Here is a 26700-nt window from a genome sequence, read left to right as displayed (position 1 = left end):
CTATATTGAGTTAGTTGTAATCTAGTTAGCCCGAGTAGAAATATGCAGTTTTAGGTGGGCTAGTATGGTCCCTGCTGCCAGGTCTTCACTGATTTTGGCATCCCATGAGCTAAATTCAATAAAGCTGGTTCACGTAAGTCTACGTGGGTTGCAGTCTCACCTCCAGAAATAACATATTCCCATCAAAGAGGTTCAGGGGTCTTACTGCTTTAGATGAGCAAAGCATTTTTCAGCTGCATCATTCACAAAACTAGTGAATCATTAGATCAATAGCACCAGGAGACTGAAGTTGTGGGGCGTTATTAGTCAGAAATGGTCCATGGTCTCACTGGACATTTTGGGAGATATTTTATGTAGCTTAAGCCCATCTTTTCAGGACTTTCATGAGTTTTCACAGGGTCGATCTTGCCTGTGCTCAGTCTAAAAGATCCCATTAAGCATCTTTATGATGCTTAGTTTCAGTTCTCAAACTTTGCATTTATGGTTCCAGAGATAACTTGTTTATTAATAGCAGTCTATGGAAATGAGAGATAACAGACCTGATTACCTATCCACCAGTCCCATTGTCTCTCTGCAAGTTTTTGTACAGAGTCAAGTCCATACCTCTCTCTAAAAGTGCAAAGTTTTCAAGAAGTTAAATGAATAGAGGATTGTTGGGGTGGAGTAGATCTGGGCAAGGAGGAGGAGTGTAGAGATAAATGCAAGGAGCAAGGGGCAGTAGAAACAAAAGAGAAACATTTTGAGCAGAATATTGCAGCAGTCTTGAGGGATGAGCTTCTGAATATAGCATCTCCATACGTCATAATCAAGCATTTGGTGAGTGAAATCAAATAAAAGCCTCTGACAAACCCTGTTATTTTTCAAACTCAGTAAGGACCCCGCATGCAGGGTGAAATCTGCCCGTGTCCTGGCATATGGTGCAGTTTAAGCCCTATTTTGAGGGTTCAGGGAGACCTTCCTGATTCATAGCTCTTGTGTTGGTTCTTTCCATATGGATGAAGTCCCCCCCATATACATCGGTGATTCATACATTAGAAGTCACCCTCCTAAGGGAATCCTCTAGAAAACTACCATCATATGTATTACTCAATGGGGGAGACTCACCAGCTGCACTGAAATGTCAGAAGGGTTTGCACAGCTGACGAGTTGCTGAAAACGGAGCATGGCAGCATCTCCATAAATTCTCTTTATCCAGCCAAGTGCAGCTTAATATAGACTTAGCATAAGCCTTAGTTCCACTGTCTCCCTCTCACACTAAGATCAAACACTGCCACAGTTCATGACAGAAACATTAAGCTGGTGATTTTATAGAGCACAATACTGTTGGTCGGATAGGTTGTTGCCTTTTTTTTTTAACTATTTTTTTCTAGGGAAAGAACAAAGACAATGTCTGAATACAGCCAAAATTCAGACCAAGAGGTCTACTCTGAAGACATCGATGAAGATGAAATCTTAGCAAACTTATCTCCCGAAGAGCTGAGGGAGCTACAGAGTGAAATGGAAGTCATGGCTCCGGACCCACAAGTGCCGGTGGGAATGATACAGAAAGACCAGACCGAGAAACCTCCAACGGGGAACTTCGACCACAGGTCTCTCGTTGATTATTTGTACTGGCAGAAAGCATCAAAACGTATGCTGGAGGATGAGAGAGCTTCGGTCACCCTCTTGGCGTCTGAGGTAATAAGTGGGAATTGCAAGCGTTCGTTATGCCTCTGTGATGGTGTTTTTACTGTAGCAGCGCATTGCAAAGATGGGTGTTCAGGGCTTTCATCTTCCTTTTTACCAGCTCCTTTACACAAATCAAAGCACAACGTATGGATTTAGGGGTCTGTCAAAAGTCTCGATGATGCTAGAATCTAATGGTGGAATTTACCGCAGGGTTCGTATGACTATTTTTGTCTTAAATGTTGAGCTGCCATTTCAAATATAGGTGGGTGGTGGGAGGGGGTGTCTGGACTAGATGATCCCCTTCAGGTCCCTTCCAGCCATAGTTTTCTGTGATTGTGACCTTTTTGGTTTCACGGGAGTGAAAAATCACCACGTCAGAGCCCCTCAGAAAATGTAACTCAAGCTTTGTGCTTTCCAGGACAAACATTTAATAACCTGTGTTCTAGTACCCTGACCACAATTCAAAAGAATTTATAAAAGTAATGAACTGCAAAAGAATAAATAGCACGCTCAAAAATGTCTGTCTTTTGGAGTCTTGAGTAACGCTCGCTAATGAGTGACTCCCAGATCTAACGAGCAAAATCATTGTATAGATCAACATTGTATAGATTGTATTGTATAGATGATTGGATAGATCAACAAAGTTAATTGTATAGATTATATACATTGTATAGATCAACAAAGTTGATTGTATAGATCAACAAAGTGAATTGACCCACACTCATTTACCCAGTTCAGGGTGTAGCCAGGTCTTTCTACACAGACCTTAATTTAGCAGTACAACACTATTCAAGATAGTACTGAAGCCCCTTTTCAATACAGGGCTTATGCTGGCCAAAGCTGCATAGGGTAGAGCCGAATAACACAGGAGTTGTGCCTGAGTAAATACATGAGGACTGAGACTTGCCCAAGTTTTAAAGGATGGGGCACGTGTCTTATGAGGAAGAACTAAGGGAACTGGGCTTATTTAGTTTAAAGAAGAGGAAACTGAGAGGGGATTTAACAGCAGCTTTCAACTACCTGAAAAGGGGTTCAAAAGAGGATGGAGCTGGGTTGTTTTCGGTGGTGACAGATGACAGAACAAGGAGCAATGGGCTCAAGTTGCAGTAAGGGAAGTTTAGGTTAGATATTAGGAAGAATTTAATCATGAGGAGGGTAGTAAAGCAGTGGAACAAGTTACCCAGAGATGTGGTGGACTCTCCATCCTTGGAGGTTTTCAAAACCCAGCTAGACAAAGCTTTGGCTGGGATGATGCAGTTGGGGCTGGTCCTGCTTTGAGTAGGGGGTTGGACTAGATGTGACCTCCTGAGGTCTCTTGCAACCCTAACTTCCTACAATTCATAGGTCACTGTGATTTTTCAACATCGGTCCGGCCATCTGTGCTGTGGTTATATTCTGGTAGGCAGCAGTGCAGTACATCCCTGAATTTCAGTGACATTTTAGTGACCCAGCAACTCTAGGGATGAAAGCAGCAGTGTTTCTTGTCCATTGGCTTCTAACAAGATCATATAATAAAGTTCATGCTTCCCTCGTTTACTTTGGAAATTTAAAGGTCAGGGGGGTTTCTTTAGCTCCGTGGGAAAACAAGGTAGAAATGGGCCTGACTGGCAAGGCATGGATCTGGATTTCAACTCTCACAGATTTTGGAGCAGTTTCCTTTGTTCCTAATTCTATTTCAAGGTAATTCCCATTCACTCACTGAGGTATTACGTTATACGGCAAAACGATTTAAATCAAGTTCAGCATCCTTTACTTCATTCATAGATTTTAAGGGCGCGATTGACCATTGTGGCTGTTCTGCTCCTACATTGGACTTCCTTGAATTCACTCCTGTTTGAACTGGGGTGTTACTCTTAGAGAAACAGCTAATCTTTATAAATGATCAGTAACAGAGACTTCACAACACTCATTGGTAAGTCGCCCCATTAGCTATCTACCGTCACTGTTACCAACGGACACCTTATTTCTAATCTGATTTTTTTTTCGCCTCCCCTCCTATTATTGTTGTTGTTGTTATTGTTGCTTCACAACTTGACAGATAGCAACCTCTGCTGTTGCAAACGAGAAATGCAGTTATGCAGCACTCAAGCCAGATTTTGAGAGTGCAAAATTGCCACCTAAATCACACCCCTTATTCCAGTTCCCTTGAAGAGCCTGATTTTTAACAATACATCAGCTCTGGAGGCACTACATGGGAATCCCTGCTATTGAATACAGACATCATGGTGAGGTATCCAGGTTGCAAACGTATTGGTCTAGAGGCAAAAGGAATCAAACCTCGTGGCAGAGGTGATACCTTGTATTAGACCAACTAGATATTTGCACCAAAAAAAAATATTTATTTGCAAGCTTTTGGGCACAATGGTCATAAGCTGATGGAGAATGGGTTTAGGTTAGAGATCAGAAGGCAATATTTTACAGTTAGGGTGGCCAAAATCTGGAACCAGCTTCCCAGGGAAGTGGTCCTCGCCCCTACCTTGGGTAAATTCAAGAGGAGGTTGGACGATCACCTCTCTGGGGTCTTGTGAACGCAGCATTCAATCCTGCTTGTGGCAGGGGGTCAGGCTACATGATCTGTTCAGGTCCCTCCTGACCCTAGCTACTATGAAACTATGAAACACAAAGACCCTTCATCCAGCATAGGAGATTGCAAGGATTGTAAAAGTTTTCCTAGGTAGAAATGAAAATTCATCTTGGCGAGTTATTCTGCTCAGCTGCAGCCTGGCATCAAGCTGCCGACCAAGTGCAATGGATGATGAGTGGTAAAATCTCCTCCTTGCCTTCCACAAAGAGGAATTAAAAAAGGAAAATGCAAAATGAGGCTTTAGAGGAAGTGATGATTTGTCCTCTTGAAACATATTCTTACTACTGCTGGTAAAAGCAGTCTTTTACAGCACACCACAGCATCAAGTGGTGCTCGGAGGCCACCTTCCCACCTCAAATGATCAATAATATTCATCTGTGTCTTCAGTAGAGCCCTTTCTTTTCAACAGCTTCCCCCACTCTGAAGGCTTGCTGTCTTGGGTGGAGCAATTGGTGCCCAGTATTATGCCGTCTCTTCAGTCTTCATTAGGCCAAACCATGGAGCTGATAGCTAAATATTTGCTTCCCAAGTTTTGTCGCATGAAAACTATGAGAATGGCAGAACATGTGCTCGCACAGTACAGAAAACTGGAGCATAGTTGTAAGCGAGTTAATAGACTTTGAATATCTAGGATCTGCAAGGTATCACTAAGCATGTACGTTTGTAACTATTGGTGCCCCTGGGCATATATAGACATTTCTGTACACACAGAAGTTTCTGTATCATACAACTGAGGGTAAGGAATCATGTTATACTCATGCTGGATCTATAACCTGTCAGCAATTTATTGTTAAATATTCTAATATGAAACTGGAAAAAAAATATTTATACATTAAACCCATCTGCTTATATTTTATTTTAGTGTATAATTATTGTAACAAAGCCATTTAAAATTATTTCAGCAATTCATATTTTGTCTTCCTTAGCGAAACACTGCAGACAAATTTGAAGAAAATACTGATGATGCAGAGGATATCACTAAGGAGGAATTGCCAGGAGATGCTACAGAAGCAGATGGAAGAGAAAGATATTACAGAAATGAGCAACTAGGAAAGTTTTATTCAGCAAAGCAATCAGGAGAAACAAACGAAGACAGAAACGAGGAGGAGGAGGAGGAGGAAGAGGAGGAGGAAGGGGAAGAGGAGGAGGAGGAGGAAGGGGAAGAGGAGGAGGAAGAGGATGAGGAGGAGGAAGAGGATGAAGAAGAATCAGGAACGAAGGAGCTACATGGAGATGAAAATAGCAATAGTGACCAGATGACAGAGAAAAAAACAGGTACAGACTCAGGGGAAACTTCAGAGAAGCAAGAAGAAAATGAGAAGAAAATATCAAAGTTAAACCTTCCTAAAAAGTTGGCTCTAGATACTAGCTTCATGAAGATAAGTGCAAGGCCTTCAGGGAATCAAACCAATTTAGAAGCGAGTTTGGAGAACGTCCGGAAAAACAATCCAGATATCACAGAGCTCAACCTGAACAACATTGAAAACATCCCAAAGGAAATGCTGATAGATTTTGTCAATGCCATGAAGAAAAACAAGCACGTCAAAACATTTAGCTTAGCCAACGTGGGTGCGGACGACACCGTTGCGTTTGCTCTGGCCAACATGTTGCGTGAAAACAGGAGCATCACGACCCTAAATATTGATTCTAACTTTCTCACGGGCAAAGGCATCGTTGCCATCATGCGATGCCTGCAGTTTAATGAGAGGCTGACTGAGCTGCGTTTTCACAACCAGAGGAACATGCTGGGCCATCAAGCAGAAATGGAGATCGCCAGGCTCTTGAAAGCCAACCCTACCCTGCTGAAGATAGGCTATCACTTTGAAGTTCCCGGCCCCAGGATGGTTGTGACCAACCTGCTCAGCAGAAATCTTGACAAACAAAGACAAAAAAGACAAGAGGAGCAGAAACAGCAGCAATTAAAAGAGCAGAGGGAGTTGATCAGCATGTTAGAGAATGGATTTGGGCTGCCTCCTGGGATGTGGGAAATGCTAGGAGGGCCAATCCCTGATCCGAGGATCCGTGAGCCAATATGTGCCCCCAAACCACCTGTTCCCCAACCCATGCCTATTAGCAAAAGAAAGGAAGAAAGACACACAAGAAAGCCAGCCCCTGAACCACAGAAGGAAACGTCCTCCTTCCGAGTCATTAAGCTGAAGAAGATCCAGCGCAAACCCTCTGTGAAGCCATATGTGGAGCCCCCTGAAAAAACCAATCTCAAAGACGTGATCAAGACGCTTAAACCAGTTCCGAGAAGCAGACCGCCTCCTCTGGTGGAAGTAAGCCCGAGAGATCAGCTGTTAAATGACATCCGTCAGAGTAACGTCGCTTATCTTAAACCGGTGAGTGCTTATCGATGGTAGCAACCAGGAAATGTTTTAATCTGTGCAGCACAATGCAACCGGAGTCTCTCCGTGCCGGTGCTGTGAAATGCACTGACAAAAACCACAGGCACGTTCCTTTGCAAACTGATGCTTGCATGCAAGCTGACATTTTGTGAGCAACTTAGCAGTAGCCCCTATTTTCCTACATGCAAAAGTGGAGGATTTTTCATAGGCAAATGAATGCACCTCCAAAGTTTGTGGGTGTATTTGTCAATGCTGATGACAATATTCGACCTCCTTGCTTCATGAACAGATTTATCATTAGCATTTTAAAATGAAGTACGTGTATATCTCATGGAAGCATTGATAAAGTGCATGCAGTTTATCTGATGGGCCGTGTTGAGCGGCTCAGTGAAATTCGCCCTGTGAAGTTGTGTATCAGTGATAACCAGAGAGAGTTTTACTTCAAATGTTACAAACCCTAAGTGCAACCCGGCATCTTTCTGCAAAGGATGCTAATCCTGGGTTTTCCTTGAGTGGTGATGGTAAGAACCGAACCATTATTTGCATAATCAGACCATTTATAAACTCGTGTAATTTGGAGTTAGTGAAATAGCGCCCCAATGCTGAGCCTGAAAGGGCACAGCCCCTTTATCAGCACTGTGATGAAGGTGAGAGACTGACTTCACTCAGCAGATGTTAGTCTATATATATAACTATATATATAGTTATACATATATAAATATGTAGTTTCTTTCAGGGAGAAGACATCTGCAGGAATAATTTATTGCTAATCCCCTGAACGTTATGCAGAATTCTTACACATTTATACCCAAAATTACTTACTAAAAAAGTGCTGACTTATTAGAGTGCTGACACACCAATACGCATTGGACTCTGTTCTGTTCCTGTTTAAATCAGCATCAAAATTTGTGGCAGCAATGGGACTGTTATTTAGGCCTATTATTTTTTTTAACTGCATAGATTTAATTGCATAGACCTTGGCTTTTGTGTGTCCAACTCAAGGTACTTTTAATAAGCTTGGTTTTCGAGTAGCTATGAATACTGCAGGCTGGGCGATGAAGTGAACCTTAATTCTGGGCCTCAGTCTAATAAACGCACCCTTTTTAGATGTCTCCAATGGGCACCCAAAATTCCTACTCGCTTTTCTGACTTGTGACTCCTGTATTTAACATTTCATTCTCCGAGGGCCCAATACTGGCACGCCGTCCTCATATATGCATGTTGGCCTATTGCAGTCACTTAAATTCTTCGTGCGATTGGCGATTAAGGGATAAGAGAGCCTGAAAGAAATGGCCAAACTGCTGTTTCAGAAGAGTCTCAGAAGAGTTGGCACCAGCTTAATGAACCACCTGAAGTATTTCAGTGGATATACTGAAAATTCAACATCCTTGGCCAAATTTTGCTCTCATCTACATGCACGCAAACTCATTTAATCGAATGTAATTATTTAGGTGTAACTGTGAATTTGGCTTGATATTTTTTAGACGTTCACATCTTTGTGTGCCATTGTCTGCATGGACTTTTGTTGCTTGTTGTACCAGTGTCTTTCCACCTGCACCGCTTGGGGAGAGCATTTTTTGATGGCTCTGTCCCCAGCTGGTGGAGGTCCAGTGCCAGCTCTCAAGAGTACTGGACTTCAGCAATTGGCAGGATATATTTCCAGGCAAATCCCCACCTCTCAGTAACAACGTGAATTGGGGACAAGCTGGTGAAGACCAGAGCTACATCTTTATGAGGCCTTCATGGCTCAGAGATTTTCAGTTGGACCAAGGCCATTAGACTGCACCTGTTAATCACCCAAGTCAACCAAGGGTGCTTGTATTTAATTATGTCTTCCTCCATGATACATGAGTAGTTGCCCTAGGTAAAAAGTCAAATGATATACTTTACAGCCAACAGCAAGCTTGTTTATTGAGGCAGCTGGGCCAGGGGCCTGCTCAGAAAAACAAAAAAAGAATTGCAACACTTCAAAAGCCGACGGTGCCCTGCTGTTCCTCTGTACAAATGACCCAAGCAAGGTTAGAAGCTCTTGCGTCCCATGGTCTGTTGACTTCTGTTTCCAAGCAGCAAGATTTCCAGAAGGATGCCTGTCATTCAGTGTAGAAGCTCACCGCCCACAGTCCAGCACCCAGGGGCTGGTCCTTGCAGACACATCAGGTTCCCACTGTGGTTGCCAGTAAATGAGCAGGAACTAACGGCCCATCTAAAATGAGGGCTGAAACCAAGGATAAGGACCAAGCAAATAGAAAGCAAGAGCAGACTCGGATTGAAATATTTTATTTATATAATATTTATATTTTTATATCTATCTATCTATATATATATATATGTATGTGTGTGTGTGTGTGTATTTATAGATATATTACACATGTATGTGTGTGTGTGCATATACATCTATGTATAGATACATTTATGTATACATATATATGCACACACATGTGCATATGTATATACGTGTATATGTATACATGTGCATATGTATGTGTTTATGTATACGTTTGTGCATATGTATATATGTGTATATCTATACATATGTACGTGTTTATGTGCATATGTATATATGTGTATATCTATACATATATGTATATATGTGTGTGTGTATGTGCATATGTATATACGTGTATATGTATATACATATGTGTGTGTGTGCGTGTATGTTCATTCCTCTCATCCCAGAAAGGCTTTGACCCAACTAAAGTAACCCTAATGGATTTATTACTGGGTTCAGGTTTTAGGCATCCAGGTCTATTCCCTGCTCTGCCACTCACTCACTTTGTGGCCTTGGTAACACACGTAACCTCTGTCTCTGCCTGTTTCCCTATGCTTTTTGCATTTTACAGTGCCTTGAGATGTGTGGGTAAATGCTGTATGTGGGATACATATCATTATTGCTTGCTAGTTGATTTATCAAGTATTAACCCTCAGATGGGTGCATTTTAAGAGGGGAACAATCATGTCTCAGGAGACAGAAAATGGCTTGCCCATTATATATATATAATTATATATATATATATTTTTTTTTTTTTTCCCTTAGGGCTTCCTGTTCACTTTTATACTTTGATGAGCCTGTTTGATTATAAGTGAAACTATTTTTGGAGATAAAAGGGAGAAAGCCACATTTCCTACTAGTAACTTCATCTTCTTGTTCCTGTCCAGGTGCCCCTGCCAAAGCAGCTCGAGTAAGAGACCAGAATGACGTGAAGAAAACAACCTGAAATAAGGACTATTCAAGTTTTGCCTTTAATGGTTTCAAAGGAGGTTTTCTTCAGAAGCCAGGTGGTAGATAACGAACACATGGGAACAATGCTTGCAAAGTGCAGTTCGTTTAAGCGATGAAGGAAGAGGCTGGAATGGAAACAGTCAAAACTAAGAGGATTGCCACTGGATATTGAGTAACAATGAGGCCCTCATACAATCTCTATCTGCCAGCTGGACTTTGGCTTCCAGTTTGTTCATGGGTATTTTCTTAGAAGCAACAATAACCTTACAGCCTGTACAGTTTAGCTCTATTGCTTCTATGGTATCTTCTGCTATTATTTTTTCCAGAAACCCAGCAGCCTATAACAAATGGTCCTCTTTTACACATACAATTTGCTTTCTTTACACTGTTCTTTGCCACGGCTAGTCATTTTTTTTTTTAAGTTCTAGAGAAGTGAGTAGAGGTCCTCTCCATGAGAAAGCACGCTGAAGCATTCACTTGCACACCAAGTGGCAGCTGTCCTGAGGACAGGTTATCTGCCATCTCTGTAGAAAAGCAAGAGCTTAAAAAGCACGCAAAAACCCAAAGATCTGATGGTTTCAAACTCCACCTATCCCAGAATAACTGAATAACTATTCTCCAACCATTTGGGTTGGTCTGATAAAAGATATCAAATTCACCCAAGGAACCTTGTCTACATCCCAGAATGCATTTGGACAAGTAGTCTATCCTGGGCAACAGTTAAAATATGAAGCCAGGACTTTTGGGGAACGATGCAATCCCTTTTCCTCCTCCTCCGGGTTTTTCTCGGTCCTCGTTACCATCGATTCACTTCTCAGCCCCCCGTGCTTGAGGCTGCATATTGCGGTCACCTGCCAAACGAGACCAGGAAAGACCCGTTGCAGATGTCCCTCAGCTCTGCTCCATATAGGACGAATGCTTGAGTCTTGCCAGGCTTTTTCATTTGGGGTTTAGCAGACTGCCGATGCAAAACAGGTAGTCCCTTCTAGCTGGGAGAGGGAACAGCGCTGTCCTCTTGCATGGCATCGCAGAGCCCAGCTTTGCACAACTTGATGTTTTTTAAATAGTTCCTGGAAATAGTTACCCTCCCCACCCTTTTACACAAGCGGAGATGAAACCTTGCTTCGAGCCCTGGTTGTCGAGCACTGACAAAACGTGCCGAGAAAGGGAGATTTCCCATGCCAGGCCCTCCTCGGTTGATCTGTCACTGATCTTTCCCCCACATTCCTCCTTTTTGCTAACAGGTGCATTTTTATATCCCAGTCTTTTTGTCTGTACAACTTCAGCGAGCTCTTTCCTTCCCAAGGACACAGGTCTTGTTGGTTATTCTCACAGCTACACCCTTTTTGTTCTGCTGGATGCTGTTTCCTCCCCGCGTGCTTAAAACTCACCTTCCGCCGCTCTTGAATAGTTGCAACTGGCCTATATCCTCTCCTGTCCTTGGGGATCTTCTTCTGTCGTTCCATGTTCCCTTTTCCTGTATTTGTCAGCATCCTGCATTTCTTCCCACCCTACCTAAACTTTCTCCCTAGCTGATCTCATTTCTTTTGCTCTCCCCCTGCTCTTAGCTTCCTATTACGCTGCCCCTGTACCCCACCCTTTGCCATGCATCAAAGCTCTTCACCTCCAAGTCTGTCCCAGAGGTGCTCCCTTCCAACCTCACTCGACTCTCCCACGTACTTCAAGTGGAACAGCTCAATTGCAAACTTTGTAGGGGTGAGGGGAAGGATCTTCCCATTTGTCAGACGTATACATTTACAGAACGATACATGACTTAATCGGGATATTTAAGATGGTGCCTGTGGAAACTCTCTGTGTAAAAGTAGCTTTATTGCATCTCACTTCAGAATGTAAAAATAATGGGGGAGAAAAAAAGTGAACTGGGCGGTGTACTTGTATTGTCTCTTTGTCCAGTTTTTCTAAATAATGGATACAGGCGTAGACTCCTCAGACTAATTGTGCCCCAGCCAACTGATTGAGAAGGACCCAAGATGGTGCCATGTTTTCCTTGACAATTCATCAGCCAGGACTGGTCTAGGACTTGGTGGTGGTCTCGAGGCAGAGGTATGCTCATCATAACTCCAGTTTTGTAGAAACTCCTTCTCCCTGGCAGCTAAGCAGTTGTTACCATAACCCTCTGTCCCTGGAGTTTCTCTAGGAGGGAAGCCTCCTGGGGACTGCTATTATTTTACCATTTTCTGATGTCTACTACTTGTAGGATAAGTAGAAAAAAGGTGTTGGGGGAAGTGGGTAAAAAGAAAGCAAACAGAGCTTTGTCCTGCATTGTGAAATGCTCTGGGAAGGGACAGCAACCCTTGATCTTTCCATTCAGAGATTAGAAGGAAAAGTCACTTACTGCTTCTGTTGTAGTCTAGTGAAAGGCCACATGCTCTTATAGTTTTGAATCTGTCACCTGGATCTGGACCAGACTGGCAACATAAATGAAAATGGCCCATCTCACGCTTCATTTAGCCACTTCTCAAGCATCAATGAGGAACTTGCAACAGGATCTAATAAGGCTTCAAGAAAGGAGTATGGCCAGGAGGTAGGTTTCAATACAGGGAGGCAGGGTAGATAATAGCTGCTGTTCTGCAGAAGGCAGCATCTAAGGTAGCTTGGGCACCAGAAGTTTTATGCCACACTCATTCAGAAAGCATGGAGAAGCAGGTAAGCCCCGTTATACCCCATTCTGTCTACGTGCTATTTTGTCTTGAAGCAGTGATCCTAGCAGCATATCCCTCACTGGCCAGGCCCCCACAGCATGAGCAACTATTAAATGCCCTTTGGGTTTCTATAATTACTGCTGCCATGGTCATGCCACTCCTAGGAGAAGTTCTGGATAGTGGGTTTAGGGTGCTTCTGCTCCACCCCCACTTCAAAATGTTAGCATATTTTAAATTAAAATAAGATGCACTTGCAGTTTCACTTGTTAAACTTTATTCTTCACAACTGTGATTTTTTTTTTTTAAAATGCTACAATTTAACCATGATGGCAGAAGCTAGCATTTCTTCTGTAATGCACGTATGGAAATACTCATCAAAACTAAAGACAAAAGAATAAGGAGCAGGCCCTTGCTTCTTATCCTGGAATATAGAGACATGCTTAGAATAAATACTGATCATTTCATAATGTTTGCATGGAATGAGGTGGTTCAGGCTTCTAGAACAAATAGGTGCAAGGGTTATATACACTTTCTGAAGGCTTTGGAGGGGGAAAGTCTACTTTATCCACAATGTAGGGTGGAAAAACAATTACAGCTCCATACTTCACACAGAGGTGATACACACAAGAGGGATGGCCCCACACCCCTATGCCACGTTAAACTGGACAACATGTTTTCCTGGCATGAAGTTTAGACAATTCCTGAACTTATGATGGCACTCAGAACTGGCATTTCAAGCTAAAAGTTTACTGGAAAAAAACCAAAACACTGAAGTGGTGCATGCAGTTTCTTGCAAAAATTTGGAATGGGTTCTAGAAGTGTGTGCATCTATTGATTTATTGCTTTTATTCGTAAACCTGAAGTTGAGCCTCCTTTCCCTTGAGCAGTGCCAGAAGCAAACACGTTAATTAGTAAGATCTGTATTTTAGCTTGCGTTGTTGTTTCTCCGCTCTCGAGAAGAACTAGACAAGAGATTTTTTCAGAACGCCAAATAGGGCGGAATCCTTGCTATAAGCAAGATTTTATTAAACTGCAAAATCCTGGCTCTGCTGAAGTGAACAGCCCAACTTCCAGAGAGTCCACTAGAACAAGGGCCTTGCTGAGATACGAGGCTGACATGCCTCTCCTACATGCGCTTTGTGGAATTTGCATTGTTCCATTCAGATGTGCCCACGACACGGGGAATAGTCTGACATGTTAACGATAGTTCAAAATCTAAATGGGTATTGAAAAAAAAAAAAAAAAAAAAAAAAGAAATATTAAATCAGAATGCAAACAGAAGAAGGGGAATTTCAATTGGTTACAAAATGAGCACGGTTACCAGCGTAAGCTTGCTCTTTCCATTTGTCCTGTCAGGTGGAAAGGTGGCCTAGCTCAGAGAAAACTTTTTAAAAGTAACAGTGCATTTACAATTAGCTGGAAGTTCTCTCAGGTCTTGACTTTGCCAAGTGATGTAGTGTGACATTAGCCAACCAATACTGTATTAAAGTACAGGCCGCTCCCCTCCTCTCTCTCCAGTAAAGTAGATTATAAAAACACTTATACAAAACAGTTGACTACTAAAGACAACTTTAGGGAGTGTGTTCCAGGTATCCCCCACCTCCAAGAAAAAGAACAAACCAAACAAAACAGGCAAATGCTTTAAAACAGTGCGTGTACATGTGCAAACACTGGGACACTTTACCATTAATAGAAAGGTTAAATCGCTCCTCCGTATTCTCAGGGGAGCCCTGAACAGCTTTGAATACCTGCATCTTGCCACTGGTAAATCTGTGCAGTGTGCGCATCTCACTTCACACACACACGAACTGAAAGCAAGCTTGGAGGAGGAAAAAAAAAAAAAAAGCAAAAGGAGCAACTCAATTCCTGCAACAGGTAACAACACCACCTCATACGCCCTTTATTCCTTTACTTTAGAAAGGTAGTCAGCCAGTTTGTTGATGCTCTCTTCTTGCTGTTCAAGAGCATCAAGTATTATGCCCATGGGGGTCTTCTTCAAGCCTATTCCTTCCATTTTATTCTCCAGTTTGTTCTTTATGTTCCGGAGCCTCAGGGAAGCATGGATAAAAGTCACTAGAACAGGACAGAAAACCAAAAGTTTGTTAAACTGGCATTCCCTAAATATCTAGCTCTTCACCTGTGCACTTCAAGTAGCCTTCCATGACATCTAAGATTAGGTCATAAGTAATCATGCAAGTTGCTTTCAATACAAAATTGTTAGATAATGGGTTTCTTCCTGGGCAGTGAAGAAACTGATGCACAGGGTATGGCTTAGGAGAGTTTAAAAGCCTCTTTTTATATTAAAAAGCAAATTTGCGAGCCATATTTCAGACTGCAGAGAAGTAACTCAATCTTCACTGCTTAAAAAAAATGCAAAGTATTACTTACACAGCAGAGGAAGTGTGATCCCAAATATGAACACCATGACATCTCCAACACAGGAGATCAGGAAGTAGCTAGACAACATGATAGCTGCCACAAACGCAGTTGGGTACTGCCTCTTAAACCTGCCAAGTATATCCTTGTTGTGCGATGCCCACACAAACCCCATGAACACCAGCACCACCACGGTACCGCCAAGCAGCATGTTGAGTGGACTCAGAAATCTAGGGGAAGGGAAGGAAAAAAGAAAAAAAACAGCATTTAGCAGAATCTTTAACTTTGCAATGCTAGATTTGCAATTGGAGATAAGTCTATGCATTAGTCACAGGGCACATTCCTCAGGGCCTGAAGCCCCAATATCAGCTTGGACTTGTATGCGATGCTTTGTTAGCAACACCGAGTCCTGGTAAGCTCTTAGACTTGGCAGTAAGAGTGCATGGGTGCAGATACATTGTTCTTTTCCAAACCCTTTTGGGGATGGGAAGAAATGTTCACCAAAGCCAGGAACTCTTGTATCTTGATTGGATCCATCTCATCGGTACACCTACAACCTACTTCACCCACGCGATTGCAGTCCCGGGCCTTTGCGGAGCGGCACTCAGCTCCCTTGTCAGCGTGCATGACGGCGCCACTCGAGACAGGTTTATTCCATCTGTGGACTACAACGGGGTCTGAACCCATGTCTTAAGATGTGACAAGTGAGTGACTACCTACTGTCATGCCTACATCCCCAGGTAAGACTCAAAGCATTAAGACTTTATTTAGTCTTCCCCTACACATAGGAATAAAGCTCTGTTGAATTTCAAACATCACGGGTTTGCAAATGTAGCGCTCTCCTCCCTCTATTCATGTCAAGGTCAATATTTGGGAATATTGAGAGATTCATCCAGACACGAATGCCATTTTTCTTCCCTTCCCCTCCCATTTGATTGCTTCCTACTTTCCGGAGCAGAGAATGCAGTTACACAGCTTTCGGTCAAGGTCACGGTAAAAGATAAAGATGCATCGGACACCCCAGCCAAACCAGTACTGCTCCCTTTTCGTGGGGGAAGGGATGGAGTTTCCAACATTATCCCCAATTTTCATTACTCCAAGCCTAGTAGTTCTGGGCATCTTACAGACAACATCTTGTTGCTACTACTTAATAACCCCATTTTATGAGCCTTTAATCCCTTTTCCTCCCTGTAGTTTAAAGCTATAAACAGGATGGAAAGCTTTCAGGACCCAGTATAACATATGGGGAACTTAATACCGTCAGCATGACTTCAGATTTCAAAGTGCACAAGGAAGCACATCTCAGGATCACAAAGATGTTAGGTTTAGGACTTCTCTACAGGATTTCTGTTCTAGGAAGTGAGCCCGGGTGAGGGGTTTACCCTACTACCGAGTTACCAATAAACCAATTCTTAAGCTGGGAGAATTTGGACTAGGCAAATTGTTTTGGACCTGTCAATATTTATCCATGAGTTTGCTTCACCTGCTAATATTTTTCCTATTACAAAATACCTGGGATACTGCTGTATTCATGCTAGAGCAGGGACAGAAAGCAAGCGATTAATGCTAAGTTTGTCACACAACCAGTGCTGGTCTTTCTGAGATTTCTCCTATTGTCTGCAAGGCCACGATGATCTTTGCTGCCAAGTGGGCAGAAATTTTCCTCTGCTGTCGCTGCGGTTTTTCAGGCTGCGATTTCTCAGAACCGGATTCAGCTATCAAGTTAGAGAGAGGAAAAAAAAAAAAAAAAGTGTGCACAGCTCACCAGAAAACAGGCTGCAAGCGAGACCAGCAAAACACAGACGTTGGCTTCATACCTGGTGCCTAGCTGTTGCATTGCCATCATGCAAATTCATAACTCAAAACCATTCAAAAGGGGGGGGGGTCAAAAAAAAAGACAGGGAGAAGCCAAGAATGGCTTCAACAGTCTCTAGTTCCTTGCATTTGTCAGCTGTGCAGATAGAGGAGTAGACAACTGGATTTAGGGGGAAAAAAAAAAAAAGTGAAAATCCAGTGGAGCTCCCCACCTGCTCTTGTTACTCACGATGAGATCCAGCGTGGCACACTGGAAACTCTGAGAGGTCAGGCCAGCCTGCAGCTAGCTACCTCTTGAGTCACTCATTGCAACCAGAGAGGCTATATTTAGTTTTGAACTGCCAATCTTAAGTTTCCAGGCTGGAAAAAGTGAACAGCGTTACTCTGGCAGAAAGCTTGTGCTTGTGCTCCACTGCAACAGCAGCAGGAAGCTATTAAACCAAGCTACCACTATTAGTTTCTGGGGAGTTCGTGGGTTTTTGTATAAAAATCTCATAGGCACTCTGCAATCTGAAGTCAAAATACTTCCAGGACCCAGTATAACATATGGGTTATACTGGGTCCTTTCCTCTCTAAGGGGAGAGTCCTGGTAGTAGGTAACAGTTTGAAAGTGGCCTGGCTGACTTGCAAAAGGAGGGAGAGAACGGATCTGGAATTAGCTTTACTACACGCTCGTTATGCCATTTCTACAACATTTGGGCTTGAAATGATTGCCTCCAAAATATTAGTGGAAGGGATACTCCTCCAGATTTTAAAGAGAAAGAGGGGGGGGGAACCCCAAGAAGGAAAACCTTTCTCATTTGTTATCCTAGGGTTTGTGCACCTGATGTGCCAGAGAAGCAAGGAAAAGCAGTTGTTTCAACGTCCTTGATGAAAGAGTTAATTGTAAAACATGTTTTCTGAAGTGGGCTGAATTCCAATGAATACAAAGAAATAGTGAGCAATGAGATCATTCAGAGCCACATGAAAGCAGATTGGGACAGCAGTTGCTACTAAAGCGAGTTGGTATTCAGATCATGCACCACGCGCTCGGGCCGATCCTGCCGAATACCATCTTGGATGGTCTGCTCCGTGCCATCTCCCCCACTTGTACGTGACTGAAAGCCGCTGCATTATTCAGTAGCTCTGTCAGCCCCCACACGTGCAATGCAGTACGCAGCGTTGTGGCATGAGCACTTTATTTCTTGTGAGACTAGCAGAACATTTGAATGCTGAATTTCATGAAGGCAAAGTGTTACTGATGGATTTTAATCATATTTGTGAGCATGCTTCTCTTTTCAGATACCCATTCTGCTCCCCTAAATACATGGACAGGGGCAAGTGATCAGGCTACCATCACTCCCAGTCAAACTACTGATTTCTAAGCTTGCACAGTTATCCTAAATCTAGTCTTTTATGGTACACCAGAATAAACAGGAGACTGGCAACCTATAGGAACAGGTCAGTGGGACTGCCGCCCATTAAGTTAAACCCATGTTCCATAACACAGAGCACGTCTACATGTGCATTAAGGTGCTTAAAGTTAATGCACATTAAATCTAGTACCTCCACTGTGAGGTACTATGAAAATGTACATTACCCTGTCTTACAGTGCATTAACTAAAGAGCATAGTTAAAAGGATGCTGAATGTGTGTTAGTCTATTTTAATATGCATGAATTAAATAGCACTTCTTAGTGATGTTTTAATGTGCATTCAAATAGATTACGTGCATTAAAGTCCACATGTAGATGCACCCACAGCATCTAAGTTCAATTTGGGATCTTGGCACCTGTCACTCATGCACACAATTACTGAAAGACTTCTAGTACCAGATGATTGTCCGCTCATCCAGAAGAATTGTTCTCTATCTTTATGTTGCAAAGCTGGTTTTCCAAAAGACCTGATTTGGCTTTATTTCCATCAGGGTCAGCCTAGCACAAGTGCCACAAACAGATCAAAGGAGGGACTTGCAGCACAGCAGCAGACAGGGCAGGGAAATAAATGGCAGCAGAGCAGGAGATCAGGCAGGGAGCACTGAGTGAGGAGCAGAAATCAGAGCAGCAGATTGGATGGAAGAAGGGGGTCAGAATGGCATTTGGGGAAGGAACAAGGCTAATTTGTGGCATGGCTACCAAACCCAATTTAGATCATTGCAACTCTGACTGGGGACATTTCACTGATATTAGAGATACTCAAAATAAATGGGGATGTGACAAAGCAGCCAGGCCATAAATACGGAGGAGTGGGAATGGGCTGGGGGAGAAAAGCACAACATACAATTCAAATACTCTACCCAGACTTTTAAGCAAGGCTGAAGGCAGGCTGTAGACTAGGGTCATAATAACATTTGCTTCCTATTTAAGCAAGCAAGGAGGAACTAGCATATCAGGCCCAAAAAACCCTGAAGTTCCAGCATTTGAGGCGGGGGGGGGGGGGGGGGGGGGAAATAAATAAAAGCATGTGATTTTCTTTTAAACGCAATTTAAGTCTCCTAGAGTTTCCTTTCCAGCCAATACTGCCATGGCCTTGTCCCTATCAGCGAGACAGAGATAAGACCTGCCAGCCACCTCCTCTGAAGCACAAATTGAAGTCTTACAAAACTGCACAGATAAAAAGGTAAGCGATGATCTGTTAGGAGATACACCGTCTAAATATAGTTCCTTTTTGGAGAGGTCTTAGACATCTCAAGTGCTTCATCATTTATATAGACACCTAGTGGCATGGCAGCCTTCTGGTAATTTGAGTTCTAGGTTGCTCAGACAACTCGAAAAACAGAAACTTGGGAGGAAGGTGACAAGTTCTCGTTACCCTGACAGATGTGAGTGTGGCAGGAATAACAGCATCAAGAAGAGGTGTGAAGAGCCAAGAGTCAACAGCACGCTAACTGGATGCTGTATTGCACTGCCCTCCGGGATATGGGCAGAGCACATAGGTGGGATGGTGCCAAGCCCAGCGGAGAAAGGGATGGGGCAGTTCTGCAAGGAAGAAGAGCCACCGACAGACGGACCATCGCTGCCATCTCACGGCGACAAGAACGCCTGCCTCCCTTCTGCGAGATTATTTGCCTCCATTCGAGGTACGGCAAAACAAAACATTGATATTGGACCCGACTTTCATGTTGCGCTCATGCCGAAGACCTTGAAAAGGTGGGTTTCCTCTGTTTTTAGGATTGATGCTTGCAGATCTTTTCATAGGCAGTGGGTTACTTTTTCCATGTGCTTGTGTCTGTGCAAGAGAATCATCCAAGTTTTTAGATACTACCTCGCCATCTTTGCTATGGGTAGGACAGTTTTCATGGGTGTCCAAATGGTAGGAGAAGACGGTCACTGGGAAGAGAGCCACCAGGCCTAACTACTCGAATAGCGGGTCCATTTCTAAAGGAAGGACAGCGAGTGTCTAGCGACTGGGCCTCTAGGTGAGCTCAACAATTGTCAAACTTTCAAGTGGGGATGACTGAAGAACACATTTTAAATGGTGCTTGTGGTCACACCTGTTACCATTTCTTTGCCAGACACAGGGTTGCATTCAAATCCATACAAAAACAAAATGTTTTATTCCAAGACAAGAATAGGTCAAGTTATGTCCTCAGCTGTGCCTATGTAACCTCAGTGAAGCAGGTGAAGTTTGCAAGGGATTAAAGATGGCAGCATTTGGTCCTTTCATCTGAAAGCACGAGACCCTGAGTAATGCATTTCTACAACCACGACCCTTCAAATTATTACCACTGACAGCCTTCTGTTGCTACCCAGCGATGCATTTAACTCTACGGTAGGTGCCAAGCTCCTCATAATTATGAATTAATTTGCACCGACTTTCACTGGTTAGTTTAATTCAGAAGACACCGCTCCCACATCTCCTTGCACCAGCCACTAGTCACCATTTTCTCAAGCACTTTCTAAAATTTTACTTGGCTCTTTAGGAGGTTACACTAAAATGCAACACAGGACTTTAAAAGATGAAAGCGCGAGAGGAAGAGATGCTCACTCTTAACATTTTACCCCTCCAGCGATTTATAGCCCAATTCTCAGAGCCATTAACACAGCAAAATGCTATTTTTGTTAGAGTGACATCCACATCTAGTGAAGCAATCCAAGCGCATCAGTCCCCTAATGCTGTGTGTGTATGGCTAAAGGGAGGAGGTGAAGTGGGGAAAAGGATATACAGCAGTTTGTCAATCAATAATGGCTATGCAGAAAGCTAAATGGAAGTTTAGGGAAGAAGTAAGAGCTGAAGAAGAGGAAAATTAAAACATTAGGCTGTAGGCAAGGGATTATTAAAGCAAAATCAGAATGGAGACAGCTAGCGACTTGTGCCGAATTGCACGAGGTGCGCTGGAATCCATAACACTTCAATACGATCAAGTTTATGCCAATTTGCAAATAGCACAAAGGCTCAAGTAGTTAAATGGATATGTTTGACATGCATGACAAAGGCATTACAACATACTAACTACTACATGATTTTACTCGAGTAGGCAGTTTGGGCTTTTACTGAGCAGCAGCAGCAAGGCACAGAAACTAATTAGACAAGAGTCTATGCTCCTGCCGGATCCAGCTAGCACCCTCATCCATCCCCATAACATCGTTATGAAACAAACTGCACTCAGTCCAAGCCACCAGGGAAATACAAGCTTGAAAGGGATTTTTTTTCAGGCCTTTGCAGTCGAGCTAGCCTTGCTAGGGTTTTGTGCAGCATCCAGTATAATGGAGCCCTAGTTCGTAATCAGGTCTCCCAGGCACAGCAGCATACAAGGGTTGCTGGGGAGCCAATACGAATAGGTTTTGGGGACCTTAATTTAGTTAGTGTACTCTTAGTGTTGAATGGCTGCAAAGATGCAGCTGGTCAGGTATAATGTGGAGACTGGATCAAAACAACCCATCTTTGCCGAGGAAGGGAAAAATGCAAGTTCATGCTAACAGAGTATTTTAAGAATGAACAGAATAGCACTGTGGTTCATTCCCATCTGCAGCGTTGGTAGGACTGTTTACATCTACGAAGAGCCTTAAGCGTCTCGTTTCTGGATTCGTGATTTTCTAATCAGGTCTGACGCAGGGAAGAACGTGTTTAAGAATATCACAAGGGAAAGGGGCACGCAAGACAGTGGATTACTTAGCAGCCTGTATACTTTGCTGCGTGGGAGGCCTTCATATATAGGAGGAGCTGTTAGGAGGCAAGCCTAGTGTCCAGATGGCACAGTACATCATGGCTCTTCACTGAGCCAGGGGAAGACAGACAAGAAAACTCCAGACTAGCACACCGACCAAATAGCTCAACCATGCCAACTGCTTAGTTGTAGGGTAAAAAAAAAACTCCTATACCCCAGTTTAACAAGAAACCTGGCCTCCAATTTGATGGCAATGCCATAGTTCGGCTAGAGCCAACCATAGACCAAGATTTACCCCAAATGAATGAGCACACCTTGGACCCAGTGCCATATATGAATGGAGCACACCTTGGACCCAGAAGGTCAGATATTTATGAAGCCTGCCTATCTTTCCAAAGAAAGAGACCCATTAACTGCAGCCTCAAGGCATCTGACCCCATGCGAGATTTCTTTAGCCAGTTTTCGTGCTAGGTTTTGTTTTTTGTTTTTAATTTGGTTTGTTTTTAAACAAAGGACCTAGTAGCTCTGCCGCTTCTTGTACAAAATGCTGCCAAAGCCACGAGGCCTAAAGCTATACCTGAGCCAAACAAATCAGACCCTTCAAGTCAAGTATTCACATCAGGTGCATGTCATTCACCTCCAGTTTCTGTTTTAACCTGCCCTAAACTAATAAGTGCAAGTGCCCTCTGCTTGCCAGATTCTCTGCATCCTTTCAGGCTCAATCTCCTGATTTTACACCCAAAAACCACTACTCAGGAACACGGCAAGAGGAAGGACAAGCAGGTACTGAGCTAGTGCACAGATACCAGGCGTGGTCTCAATCATATGCCCCCTGAAATTAGTTTCAGCATCATATCCAACTGCTTCAAGGGCTAATCCAGCTCTCAAAGCCAACTAGGGCAGCCCCCTGCAACATGGAGAAAAGCAAAAGAGCAAAATCAAGCCCCTAAGGTTTTGCCTTGTGGTTTATAAAGGCAAGCAACCCACTCTGTGGATGCCAGCGTGCCCAGTCATACTGCATGGCCTTGGACCAGGGAAGTACCCCTCCCTGCAGAGGATGTGGGTTTTTGGTTTTAAATTAGAAACAGAGATACGAAGAGAGCTGCCTACGGCAGGCTCACGTGCTTGGTTTTTTTGGAGCTCGAGCCAGGCAGCACATCTGCTTGGGCATAACGTGTTAAAGTGTTCGGGTTTCAAACCTTTCCTACAGAAAAACAGGGAAGGCAGGGCCGGGGTGGACCCGGCTGCTGCAAAAACAACAACAAAAAACAGCTTAAAGGGAAAACGATGCAGGCTACAACCAACCCCTCAGCCTGTCTCAGAGGTGTCCCCACCCTGCCCCACAGCTACGCAGCAGCCAGGAGGCCAGGACATTTGCTGGCGTCATGCATCCAAGGGAGGCTCCCCCACGCTTAGGGCCTTGGCGTGCGCCTGCCTGTACAGCACAGGCAGCAAGGCCGAGCCAGGCACGGGAGGTTTTAAAGCATTCAAGTTTCAGACCTTTTCTACACAAAAAGAGGAAAAGCAGGTGTGCGGGGAGCTGTTTGAGGACCCGACTACTGCAAAAAAAACAGCTTCAAGAGGCACACGCACTGCAGCCAGCCTCAGGGGTGTCCCACCCCGTCCCACAGCTGGGGGAAAGACAAGAGGCCAGGACATTTGCTAGCTCAGACATCCAAGGCAGCTTCCCCAAGAGCTCTGGGAACCAGGGTGGTGGGTATCCCGTGCCTGCCCAGGGACCCCAGGCATCCCTGTCAGCAGCTCCCTGGGGCTGTAGCAATTTGGGGAGAGAGGGAGAAAGGGAAGGACTGCTGGGGCTATTGCAATGGGGTGGGGCTGGGACTAGGCATCCATGTTAGCAGCTCCCTAAGGCCATTGCAATGGGGGCAGATGTTGGGGCTATTGCAATGGGGAGGGGAGCCCCAGGGCATTTGTGTTAGCAGTTCCCTGGGGCTACTGCAATAGGGTGAGGGGGTGGGGGGGCTGCTGGGGCTACTGCAATTGTGGGGGGGGGCACTGTGAATCCACATTAGCAGCTCCCTAAGGCTCTTGCAATGGCAGGGGAGCTCTTGCAATGGGGGGCACGGGGGACCCTGGACACCCATGTTAGCATCTCCCTGGGGCAATTGTAATGGGGGGGCTGGTGGGGATATTGCAATAGGAGGACCCTGGACACCCATGTTAGCATCTCCTTGGGGCTACTGCAATTGTGGGGGGGCACTGTGAATCCACGTTAGCAGCTCCCTAAGGCAATGGCAGGGGGGGCTCTTGCAATGGGGGACCCTGGACACCCATGTTAGCAGCTCCCTGGGGCTACTGCAATTGTGGGGGGGCACTGTGAATCCACGTTAGCAGCTCCCTAAGGCAATGGCAGGGGGGGCTCTTGCAATGGGGGACCCTGGACACCCATGTTAGCAGCTCCCTGGGGCTATTGCAATGGGGGAGGGGGGGTACTGGAGCTATTGCAATGGGGGGGGCCTGGACAGCCACGTTAGCAGCCCCCTGGGGCGATTGCAATGGGGGGGGGCTGGGGCGATTGCAATGGGGACACCCCGAGCCCAGGGGTGCACCCCTCGACCTCACCCCACGACGGAGACGACGGCGGCCGCCAGCACCAGGTAGTTGGTCTGGTAGTAGAGCAGGTTGCTGACCACGCGGTGGTTCCATTTGGACACGTCCCCCAGGTCGGGCCGCGAGAAGCGGTCGCGCCCGGGGAAGAAGTCGTCCCAGGGCCGCAGCGGCGCCGCCTGCACCTCCATGGCTGCACCGCGCCCGCCCGCACCGCTCCCGGGGACCGCGCGGGAGGGGCCGGCTCTGCGGTTCGCCGCGCCGCTCGCGGGGCGGAACCGGCGCGGGCGGGCGGCTTCGCAGCCTTCTCTGCTCCTGGCCGCTCCGCTCCGCGCTCATTGGCTGCCTGCGCAGCTGGGGGCGGGGCTTGCAGGGTGCATTTAAGCAAATCCTTTGTTTTTTTCATTAATGAAACTATCCCGGGTTTGCAAATGTGCCGGGATTGAGAGGCCCAGCTTGCTTTAGAGTGGGGATATTTCTCCTCCTCGCCAACCTGCATTTCCTCTGCTACTGCTGGAGTGCAAGCTCCTGGTCCTGTCCCTTAGAGGAAAAGCCTGTCTATAATCATCACCCCTATCTGAAGACTTCTCCAATCCTAAGCAGATGTAGCATCAACTTAAAATATAGCACCTTCAAAAGACTTTTTTCTAAGGGATCCATTGGCTTTTTTAGATGTGTCGGGTTCGTCCATTCGCCGAGTGGGCGCAATCTTGCCATAAATGCAGTGAAGCCGTAAGAGCGGCCCTAATGTAACACCGCTGATCAGCCACCACTTAAGGCCCAAGACCACAAAAGGGTTTAATTGGACTATGGTGGGTTTCAACTCCCTAATTCCTAAATTAAGACCCTCAACCCGTCAACTCAGCTGCTGCTTAATCCTCGACAGGCCCAAACTCCTATAGGTGCTTCACTTTTAATCAGTTCACATTGCACTTCTGTGCACGTGCAAAGCACCAGGACTGAACGGGTCCATGCCTAGCTCAGGCTTAGGGCTCATCATGACCCATAAACAAGGTGTTCCTCTGCCTGAAGGTCTGGATCGGGGAGGTTTCTCAGAGCTCACCTCGCAGCTCGTGCAGTGTACAAAATGCTACTTAAAAAAAAAAACCCCACAGCTAGAGACAGGGCTGCCGGCACTCCCCTCTGATCGGTGATTTCAGTACTCACATAGGGAGGACATCCAGATTTTACACTCTCTTCTGTCTGGGGAGATTCAAAGAAGAGGGGAGTTCTGAGTTCCAGATCCTGCTTCAAGCACTGTTATGTTGTCTACCAGGAGTAAAATTACATTTGAAAAATAACTAAAATATGAACTGCAATTAAAAAACAATACTCTGGGTTTAAAAGTGAGGTTTAAATAGCACTTTATTACATGTCTGCAAACAACCGGTGCCCACAAAAAGGTCTGTTTTGACAGTTGACTCCACATATTTGATCTCTTCTTATAGAGGTATTTGATTGCAGTTCTGATTTCACTCTTCTCCATTTTTCAGCTTTCCAGTTACAAACATGTCAAATATACTAACAATGAAACACACCAAAATCTCCATACGTTGATCTTTGATATGTTGGGCCCTAGCGTTTCATTAAGCTGGCAGGACTAGATACTTCTCAAATGCCGCTTGAGAAACAATCCATCCTGGAGAGTTCCAGCTGGTTTCACTTCAGAGATTGCAGCTGGGTGTATGCTTCCAAGCTTTGCCACTGGTTGGTAGGAGTGTGAAAAACTGTCTCCAACATCCATAGCTGTATTGGCAAAAGCTCTAGTGCAAGAAGAGTTAAGCTGGTTAAAAAAAAAGCCCTTTTACTGTGTCATACTGAATGTAATATTTGAATGTTTGTAATAGTTGCCCATTAGCCAGTTTAGGAAGAAGACAAGATTCATCTTCTTATCTAGGCCATTGTTTTGGTCCACGTGCGGAAGGTCCTGACTTTGCTCAAAGTCTTAACTCTTGAATTTTGTCTTTAGAGGTCTTTAACAAAGTTAACCTAAAAATAACCCTTAAGCAAACATCCCACATTCCGAGAAATCAAACCCTAGGAGCCTTTTAAAAGGTTGGAAAGAAAGGAAATTCCCCGAAGTAATTAAAATTATCAACAAAAGAAACTGATTACCAAGCAAAAGAATCTGTAAAGTAAGATCCGAGCCCATATTTGGGAGTAGTGACAGGTTTGGGTAGGAAGGGCCCAAGATGGCAACTCACTCAATAAAAACTGTAACCTGCTGTCCCATTTTGGAGGTAACCTCACTTGCAGAACAACAAAGGAAGAATTGCAAGTGTAGGCCAGATCAGACCGATCACCTGAACCACCCTCTCCGTGAACACGAATCTCTTAGTTCACGCTGACACTGCGGAGCGCTCGAAAGGGACT

General features: G+C 44.5%; 2 protein-coding genes across 2 annotated transcripts; one reads left to right on the top strand and one right to left on the bottom strand.

Annotated features, from left to right (window-relative positions):
* Positions 1-800: 800 nt before the first annotated feature.
* Positions 801-13747, top strand: LMOD3 (leiomodin 3). Its single transcript, XM_006273103.4, has 3 exons — positions 801-1677; positions 5179-6594; positions 9757-13747. The coding sequence occupies exons 1-3, from the start codon at positions 1387-1389 to the stop codon at positions 9781-9783; spliced, it is 1734 nt and encodes a 577-aa protein (XP_006273165.2). The 5' UTR covers positions 801-1386; the 3' UTR covers positions 9784-13747.
* ARL6IP5 (ADP ribosylation factor like GTPase 6 interacting protein 5) lies at positions 12735-24597 on the bottom strand. Its single transcript, XM_014605136.3, has 3 exons — positions 24343-24597; positions 14872-15089; positions 12735-14556 (listed from the first exon to the last, which is right to left on the bottom strand). Exons 1-3 carry the CDS (start codon positions 24516-24518, stop codon positions 14384-14386), a joined length of 567 nt encoding a protein of 188 aa, XP_014460622.1. The 5' UTR covers positions 24519-24597; the 3' UTR covers positions 12735-14383.
* Between the last annotated feature and the right edge of the window lie 2103 nt (positions 24598-26700).

This window comes from Alligator mississippiensis, chromosome 12, assembly GCF_030867095.1.
Source record: "Alligator mississippiensis isolate rAllMis1 chromosome 12, rAllMis1, whole genome shotgun sequence".
Lineage (NCBI taxonomy): Eukaryota > Metazoa > Chordata > Crocodylia > Alligatoridae > Alligator > Alligator mississippiensis.
The sequence above is the reverse complement of the archived record's forward strand: the minus strand, read 5'-3'. Positions and strand labels throughout refer to the sequence as shown.